This window comes from Macrobrachium rosenbergii, chromosome 50 (genome assembly GCF_040412425.1).
Source record: "Macrobrachium rosenbergii isolate ZJJX-2024 chromosome 50, ASM4041242v1, whole genome shotgun sequence".
Classification (NCBI taxonomy): Eukaryota; Metazoa; Arthropoda; class Malacostraca; order Decapoda; family Palaemonidae; genus Macrobrachium; species Macrobrachium rosenbergii.
The window spans coordinates 33709579-33736931 of record NC_089790.1 but is presented as its reverse complement, the minus strand read 5'-3'; the positions used below and the strand labels follow the sequence as shown (position 1 = coordinate 33736931).

Sequence of the window (27353 nt, the reverse complement as noted above, 5' to 3'; positions counted from 1 at the left end):
ATATACTGTATATATATATATATATATATATATATATATATATATATATATATATATATATATATCAATGACGAGAACCAGTTATGCAATCACAACACACAATAAAACATAGGATGCCCATCTGAGTGAACTGAGAGAAGAACAAAAGTTTGTGTTAACAATCCTTCTATTGCCCATAGTGTGTCTGTGAAGAGTAGCGAATGACTAAACGTGATAAAAGCTCCATTGATATATTTCTGTTTGATTAATATGGACATTCTATACACACACACACACACACACACACACACACATATATATATATATATATATATATATATATATATATATATATATATATATATATATATATATATATATATATATATATATAACTCATATGCGAGAACAACGTCATAACTCAAAAAAGGCACTTTTACAGGAGAGATGATTTTAATATTTAAAAATTTATAAAAAAATATCTAATGACTTTCTGCCATTTTGGCTTAATTCATATAATGTAGAAAACACATCTTCATAATATTTCTGAAGGTGCACGAAATTGAGCTCATAGTATCAATGCAATAGTTAATTTTGCGAAAGTATTCAGTTTTATGTCATTGTTGCACAAAATGTGATCTCCTTAGCGTGTACTAGGAAGAATTATGACGATATTTCTACAAAAATAGGAGTAATTGACAGAGATATTATTTCAATCATTTATGGTTATCAGAATAGAACAGATGAATATGGCATCACAGTTAGCGAATCATGTCGCTAAACATCATTAGAAAGAAGTAATATAAGTAATTGCAATCATTTGATACCTCAAAATTAAATTCCAATTTTGTTATTATCAGGCATCCATACTCTGAAATAAAATAAACAGTTATGAATTAAATCATAAAGTACATTCACTATAATAAGAAGCCTTTTCACTAAAAGGCAAAATATTCCTAAACAAATACGTAAATAAAAATGTACTATGTCTATGCAAATTTTATTAATTGAAACCTAACTTTTAATGTCAAGTGAAACTTTTTTTTCTTATTATAGAATCAGTACTGCATATCAAAATAAAGCAAATCTTGTAGTAATAGAAATAAGCTTTCCGTCTTATTTCCTGAATAACATAAAGCACATTATAAAGTGTGTGACACTTCACCAACAGATTAGAGACCTTCATAGAATTGATGGTGATGCTTCGGAATTAGATTTTCTTGCATAATTCCATTAGGTCAACTTTCTTCTTGTGTGGTATCCCTGGTTTTCTTTGAAGCACGGGAGCAGTCTGAAATCCTTTGACTTATTGCACTGCTTGAGTACTGTGCATTCCTTAAATTCATCTGCATACGAATGCTTGTACAAAACGGTAGACGGTGATTCCTTGATGACTTTCAGCACTTTGATGTCACTTATCTTAAGATCCTTGACGTTCATGGGACCAATGTCATTAGCAATTGATTTTATGTTATAGAAGTCGTCAAATCCTAAATGGAAGACATTGAAAGGATCTCCTTGTTTCTTTGCAGCCCGAATAGCTGTAGCAAAAGTTTCAGGGGACATAAATAGGCCCGCTTTTGAGGAGTCTTTTGTTTTGCTTTTCAATCAGGGAATGAGCTGCATCCCCTTCGTTCTGTGTGTGACCTTTAACTAAATATTTATGAGTAATAGAATTTACATCCAATTCCTTTACTGCATACAAATAAAGTGCTAGCATGAATTTGTTCTTTTGCTGGCCAGCACAATTGTCGGAATAGAATATTATGTCTTTCTTTCCTGATTCAGTGATACTTTTATTGTACTGTAACACACAAGTTCCTAGCTCATTCACTCCGCGATGACCGTTAGACTCATCCCATAGAAAGCAGTCGCATTTATTTGTTTTGATGTCATAGATCGTAAAATTCAGTACGTTCAACTTTGATTTGTAATAAAACACACTTACATCACCTTTCGGGAGCTGCATGACCGCCTGCAAGTCGTACACTGCCACTACAGAATCTGATGCTTTATCGATAGCCTTTTCCTTCCTTGATAGTTCCTTCTCATTTTGATGACTCTCATAGCTTTCCTTTAGCAGTTCTTTCTCCATCTCTTCAGCATTATGATAGGATGTGCAGGTATCACACTGATCCTTTTTTGGTGTAAAGAACGATATGTTATGCTCTTTTGTGAAAATGCGATGAAAGAGAGTGTAATTTCCAAAAGGTAGACCTTCTTCTTTGCAATTGGCAACATAGTCTCTGTGAATTTCAGCAATCGATTTGCTTCCATCAATGAAGGTCCTTGTTGTATTTGCTCGGGTATAATGACTTTCTACCTTAGGAATTGATTGAATATGGCTGGTTATCTTCTCTCTGATCCGCTCATCGACAGTACAATGATTGCCATGCTTTCCTCTTCGATCTTCTTCCATGACTACATCAGCTACCTTGTCCTTTTTTTCCAAAACTGTACGTATGGGTCGATCGTTTATGTCAAGAGTGTTCTTAAAAAAAACCTTGCACACCCTAATTCTATTACAATTTCTAAGTAGATAGAATGCATTATTGAGTCTTCTTTGTTGTCTGGTACCACCCACTCTGATGTATCTGTACCTTGTTTGAACTTCCTGAATAGAATTTCGAATAAATTCACGCTGCTTTGTTATATCACTTAGATTCCAGTATGAAGTGAAAATCCAATTTCTCTCTTCTTCCGTAAATTTATTGGAACATTTCAGTCGGCACTTTTCATCACACGCCGGTTTCATTTTCAGTTCTTCTCGCTCCTTATTAAACTTTGACTTCATTTCATAAGCTTTCCCTTGATTGCGTAGTCGCTTTTGCACATTCCTTCTCCAATTCTCAGGACACGCCTTTCTCTTTAATCCTTTTTTGGATGGACTAACCAATATCGGCACATTTTCGTGAATACCGATCTCTCCAATTGCGTTTGGATTCTCGTCCAGGACTGCAGCAACTTCTGCACCAACGTTTGGAGACTCATTCATGACTGTTGCTACTTCAACTTCTGCACCAACGGTAATATTTTCAGAGGGCTGGTCATCATCAGCACTGTCTGTATCTTCTTCATAGTCTGGAATATAATGCTTATCTGCTACAGAATCATCCGAATCTAGTTCGTTGTCAGAAGACATAGAAGAGCTACTTGATGATGAAGATGAAGAACTTGACGAGGATGATGTAGAGGATGAAGATTGTATGTAATCGTTACCTTCACACTCTCGAACGCCACAATCAATTTCCTTGTTCTTCAAAGGTTCACGGATGTGGCCTAGAAAATTGTAAAATGTGCGAATAAGAAAAAATTGCTGTGAAATATGAAAACAAGTTTTCCCTATATCTTCAACGTTCCAGTTGAATGTGAAACATCTATGAGACACATACAGGATACATTAAATTGAAATAAAGAAAACTCTCATAAGAGGAGGGATATGTAAATCCATAACTAACCTAACCTAACCTAACCTAACCTCTAAGTAAATGCGTACAAACCAGCCCACATGGAAGAGTGGACGAGGGTTGAATCTGAAAACAACTAACCTACTGCTGAGGTACTTTCGTTAGATGGAAGAGCTTCTTTCTTTTCATCTTGCAGTTTGTTTAATGCCATTGATAACAATGCCTTACCTCTGCTATGCATTTTACTGAAAAAAAATTAAACAAAACATGCTAAAGAAGTTCATCAACATGAAATGCCATAATAAAGTGCAGTGGTCATAATCTACATTTGTATAAATAGCGACATAAGTTAAAATATGAACAATGAATATATTTGGTCTCACACATACTTTTCTGCAATAACGACACATTATGGAATACAAAGACAGAGCTTATCTACATTGTGCAAAATGTTTGTAGAAATATTGACATAATTTGAGATAACACATTGAAAAGCTCATTACTTTGCTACAAGAACGTCACATTTTGAATAAAATAAACAGGTAAGTATCTGATATTTGCATGAACAACGTACTATTTAGAATTAAAACGTTATTGCAATGAACATTTTAAGACTATTAAACAACCAAAATATCACCAATACTGACCCATACCAAAATATGACGTTTTTCTTGACAACACAAAGCACTTTCCCTTATAACGGTTAAACAGGAACTGAGATTATGACATTGTTGACACCAAGGATTCGTAACACCTAGGCCAGGGCAATAGTGACACTTACTGCCCTCTAGTGGTGAGTTTTGCAGATAGAGATATGTCGTTTTACCACATTATAGAGCAAAAATGGGCAATCTTATGGTTGTCATAACTCAAATTTCCCATTTTTGAGTTATGACGTTGTTCTCGCATATGAGCGATATATATATATATATATATATATATATATATATATATATATATATATATATATATATATATATATATATATATATATATATATATATATATATATATATATATATATATATATATATATTTATAGTATATAAAAAATAACGATATTTATGTCTTCATACTTCTGTGTATGTATATATATATATACATATATATATATATATATATATATATATATATATATATATATATATATATATATATATATATATATATATATATATATATATATATATATATATATATATATATATATAATTTAATTTAGTGGGGAAGGAATTCACTTCTTGAAAACTGTCTGTTGTACCGTGTACTTTCACTTCTGTAGGAGCATGTTGCTTGAGATTTAACAGTGTTTGGATCTTACACTTATCGTGCTCAGAGGTCAACTATCTTGGAAAATTCACAGTGATTTAAAAATCTTGGTTTAAAATGAAAATTATGTTTCCCTTTAAATACAGTTATTCCTAGTCTTGAAGATTATATAAATTGTCCACCTTTAAATGGGTAATAATGACCGAGTCTTTAACTTAAAAGGCACATTGTAAAATTCTTGGACTTAAATTCTTACTTAGTTTATGGGTACTCATGAAAATTTATGTAAGTTCACAATTCACTTGGGGCCCTCAGTGTCACTTCCACACCCCTCTAACACGCCCTCTTCAGTACCTTGCCTTCAACTGCTTCTGCTTCCAGAGTCATCGTATGTATGGGCATTCGTTCGATGCCAAGTTTGGTAAAAAAAAATTTTAAAGTTTCGTCGTTATGGGCTCCCTTTTTCATTAATGTTTCGCGTTCACTTTTCCCACACATTTCGTTCAACGGTTGTTATCGAAGTTAATGTAGCAGTGCGCAAGAGGTCACCGGGTGAGGTCAAGATTTTATTTAGTTCTTTGCCCCGCGCTAAAATGACGACTTTGCGTTCGAAAACGCTGTGGAGTCCTTCTGTCTGGACTCGCATCTGGGATCTCTCAATCCATTATCGCTTATTTTCCTGTCTCCTCTCTGTCTCGGTTATCATCAGTATTTTCTGTAATGTAATGCCTTTTTGCGTTTATTAAGATATTTAGTTTATTCGATTACAGACTCGATTCCATTACACACACACACACACACACACACACACACACACACACATATATATATATATATATATATATATATATATATATATATATATATATATGCCTCAACTTTTTCCGTGCGATACTCTTTTGTGTGTGTGTGTGTGTGTGTGTGTGTGTGTGAGAGAGAGAGAGAGAGAGAGAGAGAGAGAGAGAGAGAGAGAGAGAGAGAGAGAGAGAGAGAGAGATAAATATTGGCGATAATTAAAGAAAAACCAAGTCAAGCGGTTTTTAACTCAAACATAACAAAACATATAAGTGAGGTAGATTAGCATAAATAACTCTTTTATTTCTTTCTTCACTGTGCATTTAATTTCTTGCTATTTTTCCCGGACTTACTCTAAAGTACAGTTACGTGGGGCATCAGCGGAGTCAAACAGTGACTAACAATACTTTTGTTTGCGGACCGACTACATTTGCATACTTACCTTTGCTTGCAGTCAACTAAGCGGCAAAGAAAGACACATTGCGTGCCCTTTCATTCCAAAAGAAAAGAAAATCTTTTACCAGGAAGTGATAGCAAGCCGGTTTTACCGATTAAATCTTATTTCCTTAGGGAATAAAGTCAACAGTTGTCTTCAGTTTAGTTCCCTTACTATCTTTTCTCTTTTTAAAGTTTTTTGATTCCTACTGTTTCTTCAGCTACACCAATAAAAGAATTTTTGCTGTACAGGTGCAACTGACTCGTAAACTCGAATAAAGTAAATATATAAGTAAATAATTGGTGATTTATGTTATTTCCCGTTTTGTTGACGTCCGAAGATAAGCTTTGTGATCAACCTAAGACCCGGCCATTCTAACGAGACTGAAATGGGAACAGAATGTCCCAAGGGAGAAACAAACTGTTCGAGTTGCCAGTTATAAATATACAGAATATATAGACAAATAATGGTCGGGAAAAATTGATAAAGCATTCGACACGTTTCACAATGATAATGAAATAAGCTCATGCGCGTTTTCCGCTTGCTAATGAAAGAGAACGAGGCAGACAATTTTTGAAATAGTCTGTATATTTGTTGGGGTCATGATTATGTGTCATGGGAATGAATGTCCAGCTTGTGAAAAAAAACATGAGCAGAATAAAATAAAGAAAACATAATTGTTTTCGTTGGGAAAGTAATCACTGGGTCGATTAAATGAACCTGGATGAAGCTTTGTGGGTTTGCTGTTAATGAGGACGACGGTCATGGAACAAGAGGTTGTTTTGATTTCTATGCCTGAAAAAAGTACAAATGGCGACACGAAGGGGAATAAATTCCCTGTCTACTACCTTCAGGGAAGAATGAATCTTGACGTTGCGCAAAACCACAATGAAAAAAGTTGAGTGGTTACGGAAAGCGACAATGAAAAAAGTTGTAATTGGTTTAGAAAATGTAAGTACAAATATATAAATATACGAGTACTCACCACAGTACCGCAACACATAATTCATGACTTGAACAATAGCAGCAGGAAGAGCTGGCCTGTCGGAAGGTGCCAGAGGTTTAAAGGACCTAGACCAATCTGAAAAGTGATAGCCGGTTTATCATACAGTGAACATTAATAATGACTAAAGTAGATATTATGGGAAAACAGAAAAGGTTACAAGTCTTAGACGCAGGACGCATATTTTAAAAACGGACGGATCAGGCTAGTAACTGACAGTTGGAATATTAACGTTATCAAAGTTCCGCAGACCACTGAAACAAGAGTAATTATTATTATTATTATTATTATTATTATTATTATTATTATTATTATTATTATTATTATTATTATTAAACCCTATTTATACTATGAGAGTAGCAACAGAAGATCATAGGAAATACAGAAAGAGGAGATCAGTTATTAGAAAAGAAAAAATAAATGAACAAATTAACAAATAAATAGATACAAATTTCAGTAGATTATTAAAATAAATTGTTTTAGGGTAGTAATGCGTCGCATCTTCGCTTGAGCTTTTGTGGTTCCAGCTGCACGACATCCTCAAGGAAACTGTTCCACAGTCCAACGGTATGAGGAATACAGGACCTCTGGAACTGAGAAGTTTGACAGCGAGTAACATTTATTCCATATTCGTGCTGATGTTCAGCATATCTGGTTGCACTTGACAGGAAAAAACGATCAGGAATCAACTGTGAATGTGAATGATGTTTGTTAAAACATAACTTACGACAAATTGACAAACAAGATTCTTGACCATCCGTCGATGGTCCAAGTCATAACTGCTAATGTTAGGAAACAAACCTACCATCACAAACTACTCTATCTAAAAGAGATCTATCTCTGGCAGAAGCAGCCATCCACACCTGGGTAAAGGATGGACAAATGACCTAAAACAGGCACTGATTTTATCACCTTATAATGCCTTATGTACATTTGTTGACACTTTCATTAGATGTTTCTCAAAAGTAAGATGCAAGTCAAAAGTTACACCAAGTATAGTTAAAGCTTCAGACTCATTCAGCAGGGTCCCATCTACGTGAAGAGAAGCATGGGGTGAAAAGTTTGTATGATATCTGCTAATCAATAGTTTTGTTTTATTGGAGTTCAGCCTCATACCCCACCGACTGCATCATCCTATAAACCGTTCCATGTCCCAATTGAGGGCAGCTTCATTTCTCATAAGTGAAGACTTTACCACTCCCACAAGTGTTGCATCATCCTGCTTTCCAAGCTAACACCATATCACTTGCTTACACTAAAAATAACAATGGACCAAGCACACTACCTTGTTTATTAAAGATCCCATCAACAGTAACTTGCTGCTATGCTGCATACCTGCAAGGAAATACTCCAGTAATTCTATAGCATATCCACCACTCCAAGATTCTGAAGTTTGTAAAAAAGGTTTCTTATGTTTTACTAAATCGAGAGCAGCACCAAAATCTATTTGAGTCACTTTACACTCAAAACCCTTACCAAGAGTCACTTGCAAATGGCATGTCAAATCTAAAAGAGCATCGTAGGTACCTAACTGCTTCCTTATGCATATTGACTATCAGCTAAAAATCCTCTAGGTTCCACATAATTGTTTGTATTTTGGCTTAAAAATAAGTTTTTCTGTAACTTTGGAGAGCACAAGAACAAAAATTGGCCTGTAGTTACTGCAGTCCGCAGATTTGGAACTTTTCGAACATACACTGCTTATGCTCATCCGCAAAGATACTATGTCGACCAAAAATCTATAGATTCTACTAATCTTAGGAAACAACACACTAGACACCTTCTCAAAAAAACAAAGAAATTTTGTAAAAATAGGTTCAGGATGAAAGTATCAGGGAGAGAGACATCCTCGGCTGATTGCTTAGCTGCAAAGGCTCGATGAAGCAGTTCAGCCATTTCCTTAGGGCCAGTAGCCAATCTTCCATCCTTTCAGTAGTGGTTGAGTAATTCCTTCATGTTCCTCTGTAGGGAATTATGTAATTTCTTCTCAGCTATATGGTAAATTCTATTCGCAGCACGGCGAGACTTAACAAAAATTGTGCAATTTTCATGCAAACGATGTCATCACCATGTGCTTGCGGTAGTAAATTCGTCTACATATCCCATCAAACCGTGGCTAGTCATTCGTCCTGAATTTGATGACCTTTCTTGGGACATACCTTACTAAAATAGCCATCAGCATTTCATTTTACTTATTCTTGGGATCTTGATCTAATATAGCATATGGAATATTAAATGCCTGACAAGCTTCAACAGTGAAATCCCAATTGGATCTAGATTTCAGCCAGACCGCTTTTCCAATGGTGACATTACGAATATACTGATTGACAGTTATGTCCATCTCAATAGCACAATGATCGGAAGTGGCTACATACTCGCAGACCCTGGACTTGACAATAGATAGAACATCTGTGATTATAAGATATAATCTATTACCAGAAATATGCGAGGGTTCCTAAATTAGTTAGGCAAAATCGTAGGATAAACAAAACTCAAGAGCAGACCGGCCTCGTTGATCTGTGGAGCATGAATTAAGACAAGAGACAGTCATATGTAGCATCGACAATATTTGGACTGCGGTAAACAGAAAATCCATAAACATTGTAGAACTTACTATAAAATCTTAAAACAAAGAACTTCATGGTAACTACACTCCAGGTTTTTCTGATGATAAATAGGCTGTCCGGACTTTGTGTGGATCTTGCGCATGTGGGATGTTACGACGATAAATAAAGTCAGGGGCATCAAACCCTGGGATTAAAAACTCACCTTTGACTAGTAACTACTTACAAGTGTCTCAGATAAAAATATCAAACCGTAGTTACGGTGATAAGTCTGGAGGTCAAGAAAATTTGACCTAAAGCGTCGAATATTTGAGTAAAGTACTTGGCAGTTTTTTTTACAGTAATGGGTAGCAGGCTCAGGGTTCAGCTCAATGGCTCACGACAGAATTAAAATGAACAATATAAAATTAAAAGCAAACTAATAAATACACTCATAACAACAGCAACAAAAAAATAAAAAAAGAACAAAATACAATAAAATCTATTAGCAGCAGTATTGACGTTGTTTACATCAATTCCATTAAAAGGATGAATAAAGCTTACTATATATCGTTAAAAAAAGGTAAACATCAGCCAGATAGACCGTGGCGTCAGCCAAAGGCAAAAGCCAGTAAAAACTAGTAAAAGACGACCTAAACATAAAAGGGATGTGTTAGTCGATAACACTCATCATAACGAATTTCAATAATCGACTGTTATGTAGCAGAAAGTCAAGTAGATCACAAACAAGTAAAAAGAAAGCTTTAGAACTCGAGCGATGTTCACCATTTCGGTCATATGAAATGTTGCTGTCAGTAATTCCTTGTCATTAAAATGCAAGAGCCTTATAAACTTCCTTAACTGCACCGTTGGAAACGGATATTAAACAACTTAACATGGCTCTGGTTTACGCAGACAAATATCCCATAAATTTAGCTCTTATCTCTCTCTCTCTCTCTCTCTCTCTCTCTCTCGCTTTGCACAACTGTAGGGTTTTCGTTTACTGTATGCAAACAAATAACCATACACAAAGACATCTGAAATAAATCCTACTTATAACACAATCACACTATATATATATATATATATATATATATATATATATATATATATATATATATATATATATATATATATATATATATATATATATACAGAGAGAGAGAGAGAGAGAGAGAGAGAGAGAGAGAGAGAGAGAGAGCACAGTAAAAATCTTTCTCCATGGCTCTGAAACATTTTCAGAATACAAATGGAACAAAAGATTGCAAAGAAGGCTCAGTTTTACAGACACAACAAAGATTAAAGGAGTAATTAACCATCATGATGTACACAAAGATGATTTCATTTGAGAAATGTCTTCATGTAAGGAAGAGATGTCTAGGATTACCTCAGGTACTGGATGAAGCACGGTGAGGCAAAGGACATTACCAAGATTACTGAGATTCTTTGGTAACTCTTTTAAGTCTCTTTCAAACATTCTATATCACGTTGTTATTCAGTGATAGAAGGCTATTCTAGACACCTTTTACCACTCTATTATACCTGCTGTAATGATTTGCTGCATTCGTGTCTTCTGCTAAGGCATCTGACTCTCCACAAGTTTATCTATGTTGTTTTATGTGCAATAAATTATACGCATGATGGGGTTATTATTACACTATTTTGTAATAACTAAGTGGACCTCTGACTTTTTATAATTTACGTAAGTACTTCACAGACTATGTCTGAAGATACTGCTGTCTCCGTTACATTCTTTGTTACTCTGTCACAGAGCAGAGAGAGAGAGAGAGAGAGAGAGAGAGAGAGAGAGAGAGAGAGAGAGAGAGAGAGAGTTTGCTTTCGTATCTCCCTACATTCAACAGCTGCAGTAAACTTGTATCCACAGAGTGATAAATCGCTCGTAATATCTTCAATTTCATGGCAGTTATAGCAGGGATTAAATGACAATAACTCTTACATTTTGACTGAATGTTAACAAAAATCATGGTTTAAGGTTCTGAGAGAGAGAGAGAGAGAGAGAGAGAGAGAGAGAGAGAGAGAGAGAGAGAGAGAGAGAGAGAGAGAGAGAGAGAGAGAGCACAGTAAAAATCTTTCTCCATGGCTCTGAAACATTTTCAGGAATACAAATGGAACAAAAGATTGCAAAGAAGGCTCAGTTTTACAGACACAACAAAGATTAAAGGAGTAATTAACCATCATGATGTACACAAAGATGATTTCATTTGAGAAATGTCTTCATGTAAGGAAGAGATGTCTAGGATTACCTCAGGTACTGGATGAAGCACAGTGAGGCAAAGGACATTACCAAGATTACTGAGATTCTTTGGTAACTCTTTTAAGTCTCTTTCAAACATTCTATATCACGTTGTTATTCAGTGATAGAAGGCTATTCTAGACACCTTTTACCACTCTATTATACCTGCTGTAATGATTTGCTGCATTCGTGTCTTCTGCTAAGGCATCTGACTCTCCACAAGTTTATCTATGTTGTTTTATGTGCAATAAATTATACGCGATGGGGTTATTATTACACTATTTTGTAATAACTAAGTGGACCTCTGACTTTTTATAATTTACGTAAGTACTTCACAGACTATGTCTGAAGATACTGCTGTCTCCGTTACATTCTTTGTTACTCTGTCACGCCGCAGAGAGAGAGAGAGAGAGAGAGAGAGAGAGAGAGAGAGAGAGAGAGAGAGAGTTTGCTTTCGTATCTCCCCTACATTCAACAGCTGCAGTAAACTTGTATCCACAGAGTGATAAATCGCTCGTAATATCTTCAATTTCATGGCAGTTATAGCAGGGATTAAATGACAATAACTCTTACATTTTGACTGAATGTTAACAAAAATCATGGTTTAAGGTTCTGAGAGAGAGAGAGAGAGAGAGAGAGAGAGAGAGAGAGAGAGAGAGAGAGAGAGAGAGAGAGAGAGAGAGACTGTACAAAAGAAACAGAGCCGAAAATAGTAAGAGAAATAATGTCTGATTGGTGAGAGAGAAAGGGAGAGAGAGACTATAACTGTGCGAGGTGATGAAACAGCTCAAGATAGTGAAAGAGAGAATGGCTGACTGGTTAAGAGAGAAAGAGTTACAAGGCGTTACAAAGATTAGGATGTCTCAAAGACTTATTAGTCCAGCCGAGGAGACATCATGTGCTAAATTATCTCTACGAGCAGGTTTTACTGTTCATTCACAGTGTTCTAATGATTTTGTCTAGCCTTCTTTAAAACCTCCACACTGTTGCTGTTGACAACTTCTGGTGACAGTTTATTCCATGTGTCACATATCTTGTGTGCGAAAAAGTTCCCACAATGAGATGTGTTGTAACTCCTCAGTTCTAGTTTCCATTCATTATTTCTTGTCTGGTTTTCGTTTAATGTGATGAGGTTATTGTCTACCTTTGTTACGCCTTCACTATTTTCGTGTTGTAAGCCATACATTTTCAGGCTCTCTAGTCGTCTTTGGTAACCCATTTGCCTGATGGATGGAATTAAGTTTGTGGCTCTTGCTTGTACCCCTTCTAATTTATTTATGTCCTTTCTTAGTGTTGGTGACCAAAACTGTACTTCATATTCAAGATGAGGTCTAAATATGGATGTGTAGAGCTGCAGCACCGTTTCCTTGTTTCTGTATTTGAACTGCCTCTTTGTGTATCCCACTAGTTTCTGTGCCTTCTTTTCAGCTTTTATGCACTGTTTTGTGGATTTTAAGTCCTTGGTAATAATGGCCCCAAGGTCCTCTTCTTGTCCTACATTATTCATGTCATTCCCAAGCAGCATATAGTTGGCATGAGGGTTGTTTGTTCCTATTTGTAACACTTTACACTTATCCAAGTTAAAAGGCATTTGCCATCTTTTTGACCACTCTCCTATTTTCCTTAGATCATTTCTTAAACTTTCCACTGTATCTGAGTCTGCTGCATTTACACCTAGTTTGGTGTCATCTGAAAATTTGGCTATCCTGCTAGTTAAGCCTACACCAATGTCATTAATCCAAATCAAAAGCAAGAGTGGGCCAAGGACAGAACCCTGAGGAACTCAGCTTGTCACACCTCCAAATTCTGATTCTTCACCGTTTATTAAGACTCTGTTTTCTATTAGTTAGCCAATCTTCAATCCAGTCTGCTATTTCTCCTACAATTCCTAAAACTCTAACTTTTATAATTAGTTTCTTGTGTGGAACTTTGTCAAAGCCTTTTGGAAATGTAAGTTGAGTATATCTATTGCTCTACTACTGTCGTAAATACCAAGCATGTTATGTAAAAACTCCAAGAGGTTTGACAGGCAAGATCTGTTTTGTCTGAAGCCGTGTTGATTGTTTAATATAAGGTTGTTTCTATCAAGGTGGTCCACAATTTCATCTGCAATTATGGACTCAAAAATTTTACAAGGGACTCACGTTAGACAGATTGGTCTATAATTTCCTGGCTCTTCTCTTGGAACTATTTTTTGTAAACTGGGGGCACATTACCTAGTTTCCATCATGTTGGTGCCTTTGGTTGTTCTGTAGTTTTTCTATCGAGCTTATATAGGTGAGGAATCATCTCCTCTTTTAACTCTTTAATATCTCTTGGATGAATCCCATCCGGGCAAGGAGATTTAAACTTGTTTAGTTTTTCTATTTTGTTTTTAACGTCTTCTGTAAACATTATTTTGTCAAGCGGTTCTGCCCCTTCATATTTATTAGCACGTTCAGGGATTGAGGTAGTGTTTTCAATTGTGAAAACACTAGTAAAAAAATTATTCAGTAACTCAGCTTTTACCAAGTCTGAGTTCACTAGTTTTCCTCTATTGTCTCTTAAGGGACCTATGCTATTTTTTATTGGCTTCCTACTATTACCATGCGCAAGGAAGTGATGAAACAGCTCAAGATAGTGAAAGAGAGAATGGCTGACTGGGTGAGAGAGAGAGAGAGAGAGAGAGAGAGAGAGAGAGAGAGAGAGAGAGAGAGGGAGGGGGGCACAGGAAACGGAGAAACATATCCGAGGGGGTAATGAAAGGGAGTCTGCTAATGCTTAGATATTGAACACATTTATTATCCAGATGTCGGTTTCTATACAGCACGTACAGTGTCTAAATCTAGTGGAGCAATAAATATACAAATTTACTATCATATCTGTGTTATGAGATCTCGAAAAAAAAATCACTAAAATACCACTGCCATAATTATATAGACAAGAAGGAAATAATAAACAAATACTGAAAGTAAGATTCCTGGTACATTTATTCTGAATTCTCTTCAGTTATTTACATTCTTGTATTTAAAAATCCTATTACATGGTTTACAATGATAACCTTCCTTTTGTTTCTCTATATATATTCGATATACTTACTAGGCGCTGCTCGTTTTTTAATTAAGAGAAAATTTTCACTTCAGGTTCTATATAATTTTTTTTTTACACATCTAGCTATCTTATTATTTCACTCTAATACAGATGCATCCTTGAGACTGTATACATTATTTTCCTCTGACAAACATCCTTAAGATTTTATACATTAAGTTTCCAATATGTCAAAACATTTGTGTAATACCAAATACTTGCACTGAAATCTAAAAGTTGTTTCTTAAAACTTGAAATTTTATCTTGTCCTTTCTGTGAATTTATTTCATGATTAAATCTTTCACAACGACATCCTCGATGCATTCAATAACAGATGCAAATTTTAGCTTATGTGCAATAAACCAATTCCTTTTAGAATCGATGCATTTTCTAAAAAAAATATATGAAATTCCGCCTCCTAATTTTGGCGTGATTATTTTACATGAATAAACTTCTTAACTTCTTGCTTTCATAACGACATCCTGAATGGATTTAAAAACAGAATCTCCGGATTCCTATTTGCATTCCAGAATTCGAATCCTATTCTTCCATTCTCGTATTCTCTGATGGATTTTTTGTAACCTTGGAAATTGCCTGGCTGACTGGCGGAGGCCTTTTACAATAGCTATATTGCCTCTGACTAGTCTTTCATTGATGCCCCTGAATAAGGTGATTGCGAAATATGCAGAATTAGATACAATTGGCCAAGAGTTGTTCCTTTTTGTTCTGTGCTTGTGAGATGCTAGAGCGTTGCTAGGCATAAATCAATGGCAGCTTTTCTTTTCAGCATCATAAGCGTCAAACTTGTTACCTTTGCATGTACAGAACACGATTCATCATAGGAGAGAGCGAATGAAAGAGAGAAACAGTCTATTTCCATGCATATTCATTCACCAAATGCTTTCTATTTCCATACATATTCACTCACCAAATACTCTCTATTTCCATACATATTCATCCACCAAATACCTTCTGTTTCCATTCATATTCTCTCACCAAATACTTTCTATTTCCATACATATACATTCACCAAATACTTTCTATTTCCATACATATTCATCCACCAAATACCTTCTGTTTCCATTCATATTCTCTCACCAAATACTTTCTATTTCCATACATATACATTCACCAAATACTTTCTATTTCCATACATATTCACTCACCAAATACTTTCTATTTCCATACATATTCATTCACCAAATACTTTCTATTTCCATACATATTCACTCACCAAATACTTTCTATTTCCATACATATCCACCAAATACAAGTATATATAAAACCACTCAAGCAGATCTTGCAAATCATATAAAGTATAAAGTCAAATGGAGAGAGAGAGAGAGAGAGAGAGAGAGAGAGAGAGAGAGAGAGAGAGAGAGAGAGAGAGAGAGAGAGAGAGAGAGAGAGTCTGTCATAATACCAAAATCCGTAAATGCAAAAGTGAAGGTTTCTACCGGAAATGGATATGAATATACTCAAAAAACATAATGAAAAAAAAAGCAATACAGCACTCTACCAGCAAAATGACTGGACAAGGGAGTCATGAGGGACTACCATAATGTTAGAAGTCATGTGGCTTGCGGCTTCAGACCTTTGTACAGACTTCAAATCCTTACATTCCTGTATCTTGTGTTTTTAAATTTTAGGGAATTTTCAGGTACTTTTGTGGACAGCCCCTTTTAATGCTAGGGTATTTTTGTTTGTTTTGGAACATATTTTTACCTTTATGAATTATTTATTTACTCTTGGTAATGACTTTTTTCGCGTCGTGCGGTTCTTTCTTGAATTTGTGTACACTGAATCTTTAAGAATATCTGATTACATTTTAATTCGGTCTCTAAAAAAAAAAAAAAAAGTGGGGAGGAATCTCGTCAACTCCAACGGCTTACCCGAGTTTCAAAATTTAGATAATTCATATGGAATAAAATTCAGAATTTAGGCCAGAGGCCAAGCACAGGGACCTTTGAGGCCACTCAGCGCTGAAAGGAAAACTGAGCGTAAGAAGTTTTAAAGGCAGTTGCACTATGAAACACTTTTAGGAGAGGGTGGAAAGTAAGATGGAAGAATGAATATGAACGGAAGTACAGTAAAAGGAATGAAAGGGACTGCAGACAGGGGCCAAAGGGACGCTGCAAAGAACCTTAAGTAATGCCTGCATGAGGTGCACTGGCGGCGCTAACCCCCTACGGAGGATAACTCGCGTAAGGATACTTAACAACTGATGTGCTCGAACAATTTGAACTGTGTGGAAAGAGACCACTTCCCAGAGCCATAAGTCCACTGACATTTGGCCATAAATCATGATTCACTGTTATGTCTGGAGGATACAGTTCTTCGTAAATTCACATTTCGGGAGTAAATGTACCATTTTACTGAATAAAGATGTATTTAACGACAGCATAAATATGCACTCAATTTCTATCAAATTGGGAGTGTTGTTTCAGAGACCAATGACGGAAGATCTTACGCAACGATGAACTTCAAATTTTGGGACAAAACCTTTTGTCGCGATAAAGCAACACTATGCACCTCGGGGATCAGTCTTACTCTTTGATTTTAAATATACTGTATACATACATATATATACATATATATATATGTGTATCTCTCTCTCTCTCTCTCTCTCTCTCTCTCTCTCTCTCTCTCTCTCTCTCTCTCTCTCTCTCTATATATATTTATATATATATATATATATATATATATATATATATATATATATATATATATATATATATATATATATATATATATATATATATATATATATATATATATATATATATATATATATATATATATATATATATATATATATATATATATAATCACACTCACGTGTTTATACATAACTTTCACAGGTAAGGTTGCACACACACACACACACACATATATATATATATATATATATATATATATATATATATATATATATATATATATATATATATATATATATATATTATCAAACAATAATTCGAGAAGAAAATCATCCAAGAATTCCATACAAAGTATGAATGTTGTACGTATGCTACCTAACACGAAGTGAGACTCACCATTTCACTGAAAATACTCCGACAAAAGCCAATAAAACCGAATCATCATATGTCACAGGCACACAGAAGAGGAGGGCCACTTATACAGATCAAACTTGAACGGAAAACGTATGAAAAATGTGTAGCCTCAATACGGATGGGAACGGTTGACCATTCTCTCTTGGAAGACGGGAGATTATGGGAATTGTGGTGTTCCGAAGCAAGGACAGATTTCCAAAGGTGAAAGCGTAAGGAAAAAAAAAAACTGAAGGCAAAAAATAAATCAACATTTGTTAATTTCTACAGAGTTAAGAGAACTTGTTTTAGATGTATTCTCATCCTTCCTGTGAGTATTATGTGTGCCTGAATGTTTTAAAGAACTTCTGAAATATGACAGAGTCGATTCACTCGCATTGCGCAGCCACTGTTAATCACGTAAACAGCACAGTTTCACTTTCATATTCCGGCCGTCAGTTTAATATCAAAGATGTTAAATGTTAAAAAAAAAACGTTCAGGAGAAAAGAAAAACGTTCCATAAAACTAAGTAATTACTACGTATCTCCTGGACAAAATGGCGTTTTAACTACGAAAATAACTTCTCACGTCTTAAGTTTATAGGTCATAAAGGAGCTTAATATCTCCAAATATCCTGATATATGAGTAAGTTCCTCTCTTAATTAATTCAGCTGCGATGCAAATTAAACCGCTACATAGGCTCACGAGACATTTATCCAGAACCTGGCCTTCCATCTTTACATTGGTCTTGTTTATCATCATCTGTATTCGCTCTCGTTTAATAATAACGCTGAATGGCAGCCTTTACTGATCACACGCAGATCTTCTGATACATACCTTCTGACTCCAGGCACGTTCATGCTATTCACTATCAATGCGTTACCAAGAACAAACCGAGAAAAGGGAAGACGACACAACCTCAGTATGTGGGTAAAAACGTTCGCTGATAGACAATACTGTATATAGTTGCTGTGCAGTTAAAAACGAGCTCCAGCATGATTACATAAATACATATATGCCTTTCGTATATACAGAGAACCAGTATCTTAGACACAAGGTACACATGGCTATTAGCAGTGATGTTTTCTTTAACTAAAAGCAAATGATGAAGTAAATAAATTTATATGACTTGTGAAATTAAAAGCTTTTTTATCTAGTCAGCTATAATACCATCAACTTTCGGTATGGTAATGTGCAGTCAGGAGCAGTAACGAAAGGCTTATTTTCATGAACTGTTTAGAAAACGCGCACACGCTGCACATTCCTGAGAAACACAAGTGAAAATGCAGGTAAAATTACTGCGAGATTATAACACTCAGGGATGACTACTACTGGAATATGTAGTTTCTCCATATAAAATCCTGGCGTTGAAACCAGGAATTAAATATAAGATAACCAAAACTACATTATTGCAATGGTTGTATTCAACATTGGATACTGACATCCAGAAACAAATTAAGTCACAGAACAAGTCAGAAGTGAGAAAACCGATATAAGAAATCAAAGGTAAACTTACAAATGGCATATTTCTTTGGGATATAACTCCTGATAACAAATAAACACCCAGAAGTAATATTTCCTATGTATACCTGGCGCTATCAATTTATTCTCTTGAAACAAATCTAGGAACGATGTAAAAAATTCGCTACAAGAGGCCAGAAATCAGATACCGAGCATGAGATACCGCAGGCATAATTGCTACTGGCATATTCATCCTCTGGAAATGAAATCCGGAGGGGAAGTAAGAAATCCCAAATAAGAAATCAGGAAACGAAACGGAGAGAGAAAAGCTTGTATTGCGATGGCCTCGATGTTGACCCCCTCTCGATTTTTGCTTCACCTGAAGTACGTCGGTAAACTGGAGCGAAATAGATCACCAGTTGGACTATTAACTTTGGATTCCTGTCCATCTTTTGACTGTCTTTCTTTTCGTCGTCGTCGGCTGTAAAGTTCTTGAGTTTCAACTTGGGGTATTTGTCCATTTTCATTTTGAGTTTTGAAAATCTTCATGGACACAAGTTTTTGGCATTTTTTAATGAAAAATGAGCTTTTGTTTGTTTCACTTTTAAATGAAGACTTAGATTGTCCCATTGTTCCTTCATGAGTATAATCAACAAGAGTTGGAACTAAATTGTGGATTAAAATAGCCAATTCAAGTGTTTTGAAAATATGTACACCTGAGTCGTGAAACTGATTAAACAGAAAACAGGAAGTAATAAAAGGAACTTTTAGGTTAATTGATATTAGGTGTTTTAATTTATGAAGGGAGAAATCGCGAAAATACAATGCATATCAAAGGTTATGGGAGATATGACGAGAAAGATATTGGCTTCATAGTAATAGTATGAAGGAAACAAGAAGTTAAGGACACATCCTAATCTCGAGGATGTATTTATGCGTCTGAAAAGAGAGGTAAGAACCAAGCTATTTCATATGGGCTGTTGAACAGTTAGGAATAAAAGAAGTCTAAACAAACGTGAAGAAAATTACAGAATGATTTCACTACCATGGCAGGAAATTATCAGTGGCTGCAACCTGAGCAGCCGCAAGGAGTGCACGTCTGTGTTGCAAGACCCCGACAGATTACCCCTTTCTTGAAATTTCAGCTTATTTTTCCATATTAATTATACCTGACGGTACATTCGGCATGTGATACGCGTTTGTCTCATCAGATCTGTGAAAGTTATCTTGTTCATGAAAGTTTTCATCTTGACATGACAGATGAAAGATTTCCTTGATTACCCAGAATTGTGGCGATAACAGGACTCTTGATAAACTCAGTGAAGAACCAGGTTTCTCGAGATAAAACTTTGTAAGGTATTTATTAAAAGACGATGATCTTGCCTCCATGGACTCTACCTAACCTTAATCACTAATCCCCGAGTATTTCCATCAAGATCCGTTAACACGCCTCTTGTCAATAAGGACGGGTGTAATAAGCTTAGGAATATTACTCGTTCTCATCAGTTAATCATAAGGATAAAGAATTCCCCCTACCACCAACCTACAAAAAAGGAGCTACATACTAATTTCCATCTTCTGAAACAGTCCTTACCATCTTGTAATCGTCTCATCCCAACAACGACATGAGGAAATACTCAAAATCTATGAGCTGCCCTCCTATCATAGAACGATTCAAATTGAAACAATGTCGAGCCACTTTCGGCAATTTTTTGTCTCAAATGAAGGCCATTAAAATGGAGGGCCCTTAAGGGTAGTTTACGGGCCAGAAGGGTATAAAAGGGAAAGTTATTAGCTGGGTGTTCTTTATGAGCCGAACAGCGGCAGGATGAGCCGAAGTTATTACGGGATTTTTGTAATACAAAACTTCTTATTACGAAATACAGCTCGGGATAAATCTGAGAGAGAGAGAGAGAGAGAGAGAGAGAGAGAGAGAGAGAGAGAGAGAGAGAGAGAGAGAGAGAGAGAGAGAAGCCCCTATTCCTAATTGCCTTTTGAATACTTTCAGAATTTGAGATGACCCTTTTTCTTCTTCGTCGAATGCTGAGCAGATGATGAAAATCGAGCTGTAAGGAAGGGAAGGTTTTCATATCGGATCTGGCGGGAGAGAAATTACCCGAAAAAGGAATTAAGGGGAAAAATACAGCATCATAGATAACTCGAGATTGAGGTGAGATGGCCTAATTAGAATATATACAAGTAAAAGTAGTGGGTTATGAGTCCCTGAACGGAGCATAACGAAGAATAATATCCCGGAATGATTTCCCGGCTGTTTCTGGGAGGGGAGAGGGATTCTTTTCTATCTTTTTTTATTTCATTTTCTCAATATTTCAGCGTTTCGCAGATTCAAAGAATTCCTCTGTATCATTATGTAGAAAAATCATCGACTTGAAACATTCTTTTCATAGGATCTTGCGATCAGGTTTCTAATGACTACTGTCCTCTTCTTCAAAGGAAAGAAACTAAACCAAACGAGAAATTAGAAATTTGGCGGAAACGAGTGAAAAAAAAAACATTTGTCTTTTTGATTTAAGATTGAATAACGGTCTTGTCTGTAAAGCCAGCTAGATAAGATTATTTTTTTGTTTTTTGTTTTAATAAATCAATTTAAAGAAAGATGCACGTTCATTTCACATTTGCGTGTTTATGTAAATGAAGTTCAAAGAAAAATTACATTAATTTCTTATGGGACGGGTCACTTGATGCACTTCCTTAATCCAGGTGTAAATGACTGCAAGGAAGGCCGGAATTGAATTGAACTGAACTGAATTTAATATAGAATTTAGGACAAAGGCCAAGCACTGGGACCTATGAGGTCATTCAGCGCTGAAACGGAAACTGACAGTAAAAGGTTTGACAGGTGTAACAGGAGGAAAACCTCGTAGTTGCACTAGATGGAAGAAAGAGAATAGGGGCAGAGGTGCAGTAAAAGGAATGAAAGGGGTTGCAGCTAGGGGCCGAAGGGACGCTGCAAAGAACCTTAAGCAATGCCTACAGTGCACTGCAAGAGGTGAACTGACGGAACTAACATCGCGCCCCCCCTACGGGGAGGAAGGCCGGAAGAAGGAAAGTTAAAATGACCTGACCATGGAAGGGTAAACCTCGGTGAAGGCTTCAGGATGACTTTCGGAATACAAGAGCACGGAAAGACCCCTTGAACACAACATGTTAAATCGTCTTCCTTATCTACTTCATTACCTTCGACGGATTCGTATGTTTTTCTGTCTTTAATTTTTTGGGTTCGATATCGCCATTTAATCTACATTAATTATTATACCCTTTATCGACTATTTCTTTTTGTCTCATCTCAGATTTGGAATCCTAATGATTTAGAAAAGTCTCCCAAGACTGCACAAATCATTCTAAAATGGGCCTTTTTTATAACTTCATTTATTTACATATACATAGAAGCCTATTTATTTTTGTACCTGCCTCGATAAACAAGACCGCAATTTGGTCTCCCTTAAGTAAAGGGCACCGTTGATTTTATTTTGTATACTTTCTGCGTTCTCTTCCGTCTGACTTACTGTAAATATGAATGTTTTAGAGATTTTACAGAGTTCCTTCAGATACAGAGAAATAAAAAGCTTAAAAAGGGACTGGAGTCAACACAGTACACCAAATATAAAAAAAAATGCTGCAGCAGAAGAATATCTAATACTATGGTATTTCATACGGAAAGGACGCTGTTTAAAAGATAAATCAGACAGGCAGAAAACAGACGAATGAAAAATTTAAGATAATCCATGAAATTTAGCAAACATGAAACCTACTTGAAAAGACAACATAAAATTTCATGAAATGTAACGCAGTATGAACACACAAAAAAAAAAACACTATAAAACACTATACGCATAAATAGGGAACAAAGACAAGTACATTGACAAGGCCTAAGAAATTCCTCTTCAAAAGGAGCTAAGGTATGAAACAGCCCATCGATTTCTGTGTATGATCATAATACCGTCAGAGTACTGTTGCATAAATCAATAAACTATTCTGCAGTATAATGTCAATTTAGTTACCATTCAAGAGAGTTCGACTTTTATCACAACAGCAAATTTACCCAATCTGCATGAGAAAATGGTAAACCGCTGTCTTCGAAAGTTATAAAATTCCTTCCTGAATATGGCTTTATTGTTTTAAGAAGAAATTCCTTATTCGTATGAACAAAGTAATGTTGATATTTTCATGTTTTTTTTTAATGGAACAACTTACGCACCTTTTAAACTATTTTTTCCAGAAGTAAAGTTATTTTTACGCTTCTAAAAACAATACTTCTGAGAAAAAAGTAATTGTGCTAGTATTGAAAGCTTTGTCTTTGATTAGAGTGAACGACTTTCCATACTTTGACATATAATATCATTTTTTTCGTCAAAGTGGATAAGGAAGATTAATGAGTACATATACTTTGTTACTGAACTTATAGTAGATCGTTTTAATGATTTTCAAAACACTATTTTCCGGAAGAGCAGACTTTTAGTGAATAAAACATTATGTCTTACAATCGAGAAGTCTTGGAAGATGTTAAATACGTGAAATAAATCCTGAAGCTTATGATTTGAAAACAATATTTGCATGAGTTGAGGGCTTTTTAAAAGACAGCATTTAAAAGCACCATTTCCAAAAACGGCCGACCAGTGCGCTCTCGGAAACCTTGGTTTCTCTCCTCCGTAATGCGATTAAGAGGGATGGACGTAGCCTCCATACAAGAGCAAGCTTTCGAAAATGAAGAAAACTTTCACGTGTAATTCCGTCCATATTTATTCAGGGCAAAGTTCTCTCTAATTGCTCGCTATTGACACAGCAGAGTTTAGGTGGGAGACGACTGTTCTGTTCATTTACAGGCTTTGTTGACAAAGCAATTCCTGGGCTCAGGTGAGCCATGCAACGCTTGCTCTCTCTCTCTCTCTCTCTCTCTCTCTCTCTCTCTTTCAATTCCTAGATTCAGCTGAGCTCTCTCTCTCTCTCTCTCTCTCTCTCTCTCTCTCTCAAAATATGTAGTTTTTCTTGCAACAAGGAGATGCTACCCTGTTCGTCTCTCCGGGGCGATATACAAAAATGAAACAGATTTTATCACTTAAAATCTGAATATTTCTTTGGTCTCCGGTTAAAAAAATGTCTGGAAAATGGATAATTCTCAAAGCTCTGTAAACAGTATTATTCTTAGGTGAAAATCGAATTATTCGATCGCTTTAGACATCTGGGAAAAATATCTATTCACTTCAGACAAAATCGTTTAGTCGATTCCAACAAAACCATTCGTTCGCTGAAACGAAATTCCTTCATCTATTAAAATGACAATACCTCGCTGCAAAAACTGAAGTCAATACTTCAGTGACAACGTAATTGTTCAATTGTAAATATAATAATTCCCGAAATCAGTGCAAAATTATCAACTCCCGGAAAAAATGCCCTGATGATCCACTTGCAGAAAATGCGCTGATATCCTGAAGTAACTGCTGAGGGCCAGAAAATTTCAACGCTGACAGAACAGTTATAAATTCCAATCTTAATTTGCTTATTTTAACGTTTTGCCAATGATAAAACATTTTGCAAAGGGATATGTAAGACTTTTTTGTGGGTGTAATGCGTCATGTTTCTCTATTGTTTTCTAATAGCTAAAGTCTCTCTCTCTCTCTCTCTCTCTCACCGTCGTCGTCATCCTCCGGAACATCATTACAATCCCAGTCATGTTCAGCGTCCCCATCTGACCTGTTGGATCAAATATTCTCCAACTATGTCGTCATTAACCCGTCTGCATTTCTATCGTGACAGAGGATAGCCCTTGATCGTAAGGCCGACAACATTAAGGATTCAAAGAGCAAACACGACCTAAGCGCCACGGAGATAGAGGGCCGGCGTTTACTTGCCTCTCGATGCTTCCCCCCGCCCCCTCCCTTCAACTCGCCTTTTTTATCAATGGTTTGAGCCTGGTGCGTAATGTTATTGAGAGATTTTTATTCGAGCAAATATTGACAGGAATTGACTTTGATTGTCTGCTTTTTTTTTTCATTATTTTTGTGCGTGTGTTCATTGGACCTCCGGGCATTCATGTTTTGTTTGAATAATAGCATTTTTTTCAGGTTTTTGTTTTTTTTTGTTTTTGTTAATTTTTTTAAAGCAGCATCGGTGTACCAGATATGCCTTGTAGTTTCGGGAGGGGAGAAGGGGGAATTCCGGATACGACGAAGTGAAAGAAACGGAACATTTGCATTCGCTCAGGTCAGAGAGTGTTCTGGTGTTGCCTTTAGGTGAGGCTTAGCATCATTTTCCGAGCAAAGTCTGCAAATGAAAGTGAAAATGAAAAAAAAAAAAAAAAAATTCTATCCCCTTTTGACATTTATAATTAAAGACTTTCTTTAACGCAAAGCGAATGAGAGAAAAAGATATGAAAAATGAGTAGACAAATAAAATACGATCGCATCATACATCAATTTCTTTCTGAGCTTTTATCACGATATACACACTGACTTTTTTTACGCTCCCATTCAAAAGCAGCACGAAGATGTATGTAATACATGCTAAGATTGTGTGGATCTGTGGAAGACAACAAACACAAGAAAATACAACAAATAATCTGCACACTTGCGTTAGTTACTTCTTCAACCTACTAAGTCTCAAAAAATAAATGAGGCCATTCTAATATAGTGACAAAAGAATCGAGAATCGATAATAAGGCGACTCTTCGTAAATGGTGGATTGAACTGATTATAAGGAATCTATTTATCCCTAAAACCGACAGGTTTAACGAGGAATACTGCCACAGCGACGACCAAATATACTGATAGTGTAAACATCCAAATCAATGGCACAGTCGCTTCACAGGGAAATCCTTTGAATGCCGATCATATCAGTGAACAGCAACTGCCTACAGACGAGGAAACCCAGTGACAAAGAATACTTTCAAAGTGACGATAGATTCCATTAACAGACAAAAGTTTTCAAAGTATCAATCGAGTCAGTTAGCAAAAAGTAATCACAAAGCGGCGATGAAACCTATTAGCAGAGAATACTTTCAAAGTGACGGTCGAACCGATTAATCGGGAGTAGTATCGCCTCTTCTGAAATTAACCTATTAATCACCCGTTAATTACCTGTTAATCACCTATTAATCACCCGAAAAGCGGACCCATTAAGAAAACTTCTGGCCAGTCAAATCAAAGTTTTTGCGATGCTCTGCCTGATAATGGGAACGGCGACCGCTACTAGATTTAGAGTCTACCGCTTGGTTTTGTCCTACTTTGTGTCCTTCATTACCTTCGAAATTTGAGAGAGAGAGAGAGAGAGAGAGAGAGAGAGAGAGAGAGAGAGAGAGAGAGAGAGAGAGAGAGAGAGAGTTTTGGGTTTAAAACACCATAAATTTTCTACGGAATACGTATAATCGGATGTAATGTTAAACAGTCATAGATTAAGGAAAAGAACATTCGGCCTGTCTAGAGAGCAATTCACAAGCATTTTATTTCTAAAACTATCTATTGACATAGGATAAATCTAATACTAAAATTGTAATTTCTATAAGTTTAACAATTTGAGGGCCCTTTCACTTCCTCCTTTAGCTTTGAGCACATTCTTTTGCTCAGTAATTTGCAAAAGTAGCTAAGTTCATCACTGTTAAATTATCCCTTCGGAATAACAGAATTCATTTCAGCCATACATCACAAACAAGTAAAATAATTTTATATATATAATGCATATAGATAGATAGATAGATAGATAGATAGATATTATATATATAATATTAAATATATTTTATATATATATACCAAAAAACAGAAAAAATAGATCTGTTAAGCAAAATACCTAACCGGTACATGAAACGAGATGCAACCTCAAAAGTAGCGGAATCCTGCACAAAGCCTTGGAGGCAGCTGGACACAAATTACCAGATACATGATACATGTTCTACTAGGATTCGAATCAGTATTGGAAATTACAGTTTAGACCTAGTTAACATTTACGGTCCATGCGTGCCACGCAGCTTTTTCCTAGTGCTTTCAATCTGTTCACTTTCAACAGTCTCATGAAAAAAAACACTTGAGCCACAGATCTATTGTCTAACCTACTCTGTTCTTCCCTTATACATTCATCT

At 35.8% G+C, this 27353-nt stretch overlaps 2 protein-coding genes and 1 long non-coding RNA gene across 6 annotated transcripts in view; 1 reads left to right on the top strand and 2 right to left on the bottom strand.

Annotated features, from left to right (window-relative positions):
• The window catches only part of LOC136832822 (lachesin-like), a 624154-nt gene that overhangs the window by 245660 nt on the left and 351141 nt on the right, over positions 1-27353 (top strand). The gene's annotated exons all lie outside the window — the stretch shown is intronic.
• On the bottom strand, positions 1535-3628 carry LOC136832901 (uncharacterized). Its single transcript, XM_067094557.1, has 2 exons — positions 3528-3628; positions 1535-3258 (listed from the first exon to the last, which is right to left on the bottom strand). The coding sequence occupies exons 1-2, from the start codon at positions 3625-3627 to the stop codon at positions 1535-1537; spliced, it is 1824 nt and encodes a 607-aa protein (XP_066950658.1). The 5' UTR covers position 3628.
• LOC136832823 (uncharacterized) overlaps positions 6845-27353 on the bottom strand; it is a 422550-nt gene continuing 402041 nt past the window's right edge. The window contains exon 4 of the long non-coding RNA XR_010851329.1: positions 6845-6967. This is a non-coding gene — a long non-coding RNA (uncharacterized lncRNA). The remainder of the gene's footprint in view (positions 6968-27353) is intronic.

Excerpts from the sequence above, each read along its gene's own strand:
- LOC136832901 (XM_067094557.1), bottom strand. The coding sequence starts at position 3,627 with ATGCATAGCAGAGGTAAGGCATTGTTATCAATGGCATTAAACAAACTG. Across the intron at positions 3,259-3,527 it reads CGAAAGTACCTCAGCAGTAG|GCCACATCCGTGAACCTTTG; the intron begins GTTAGTTGTTTT and ends ACAATTTTCTAG.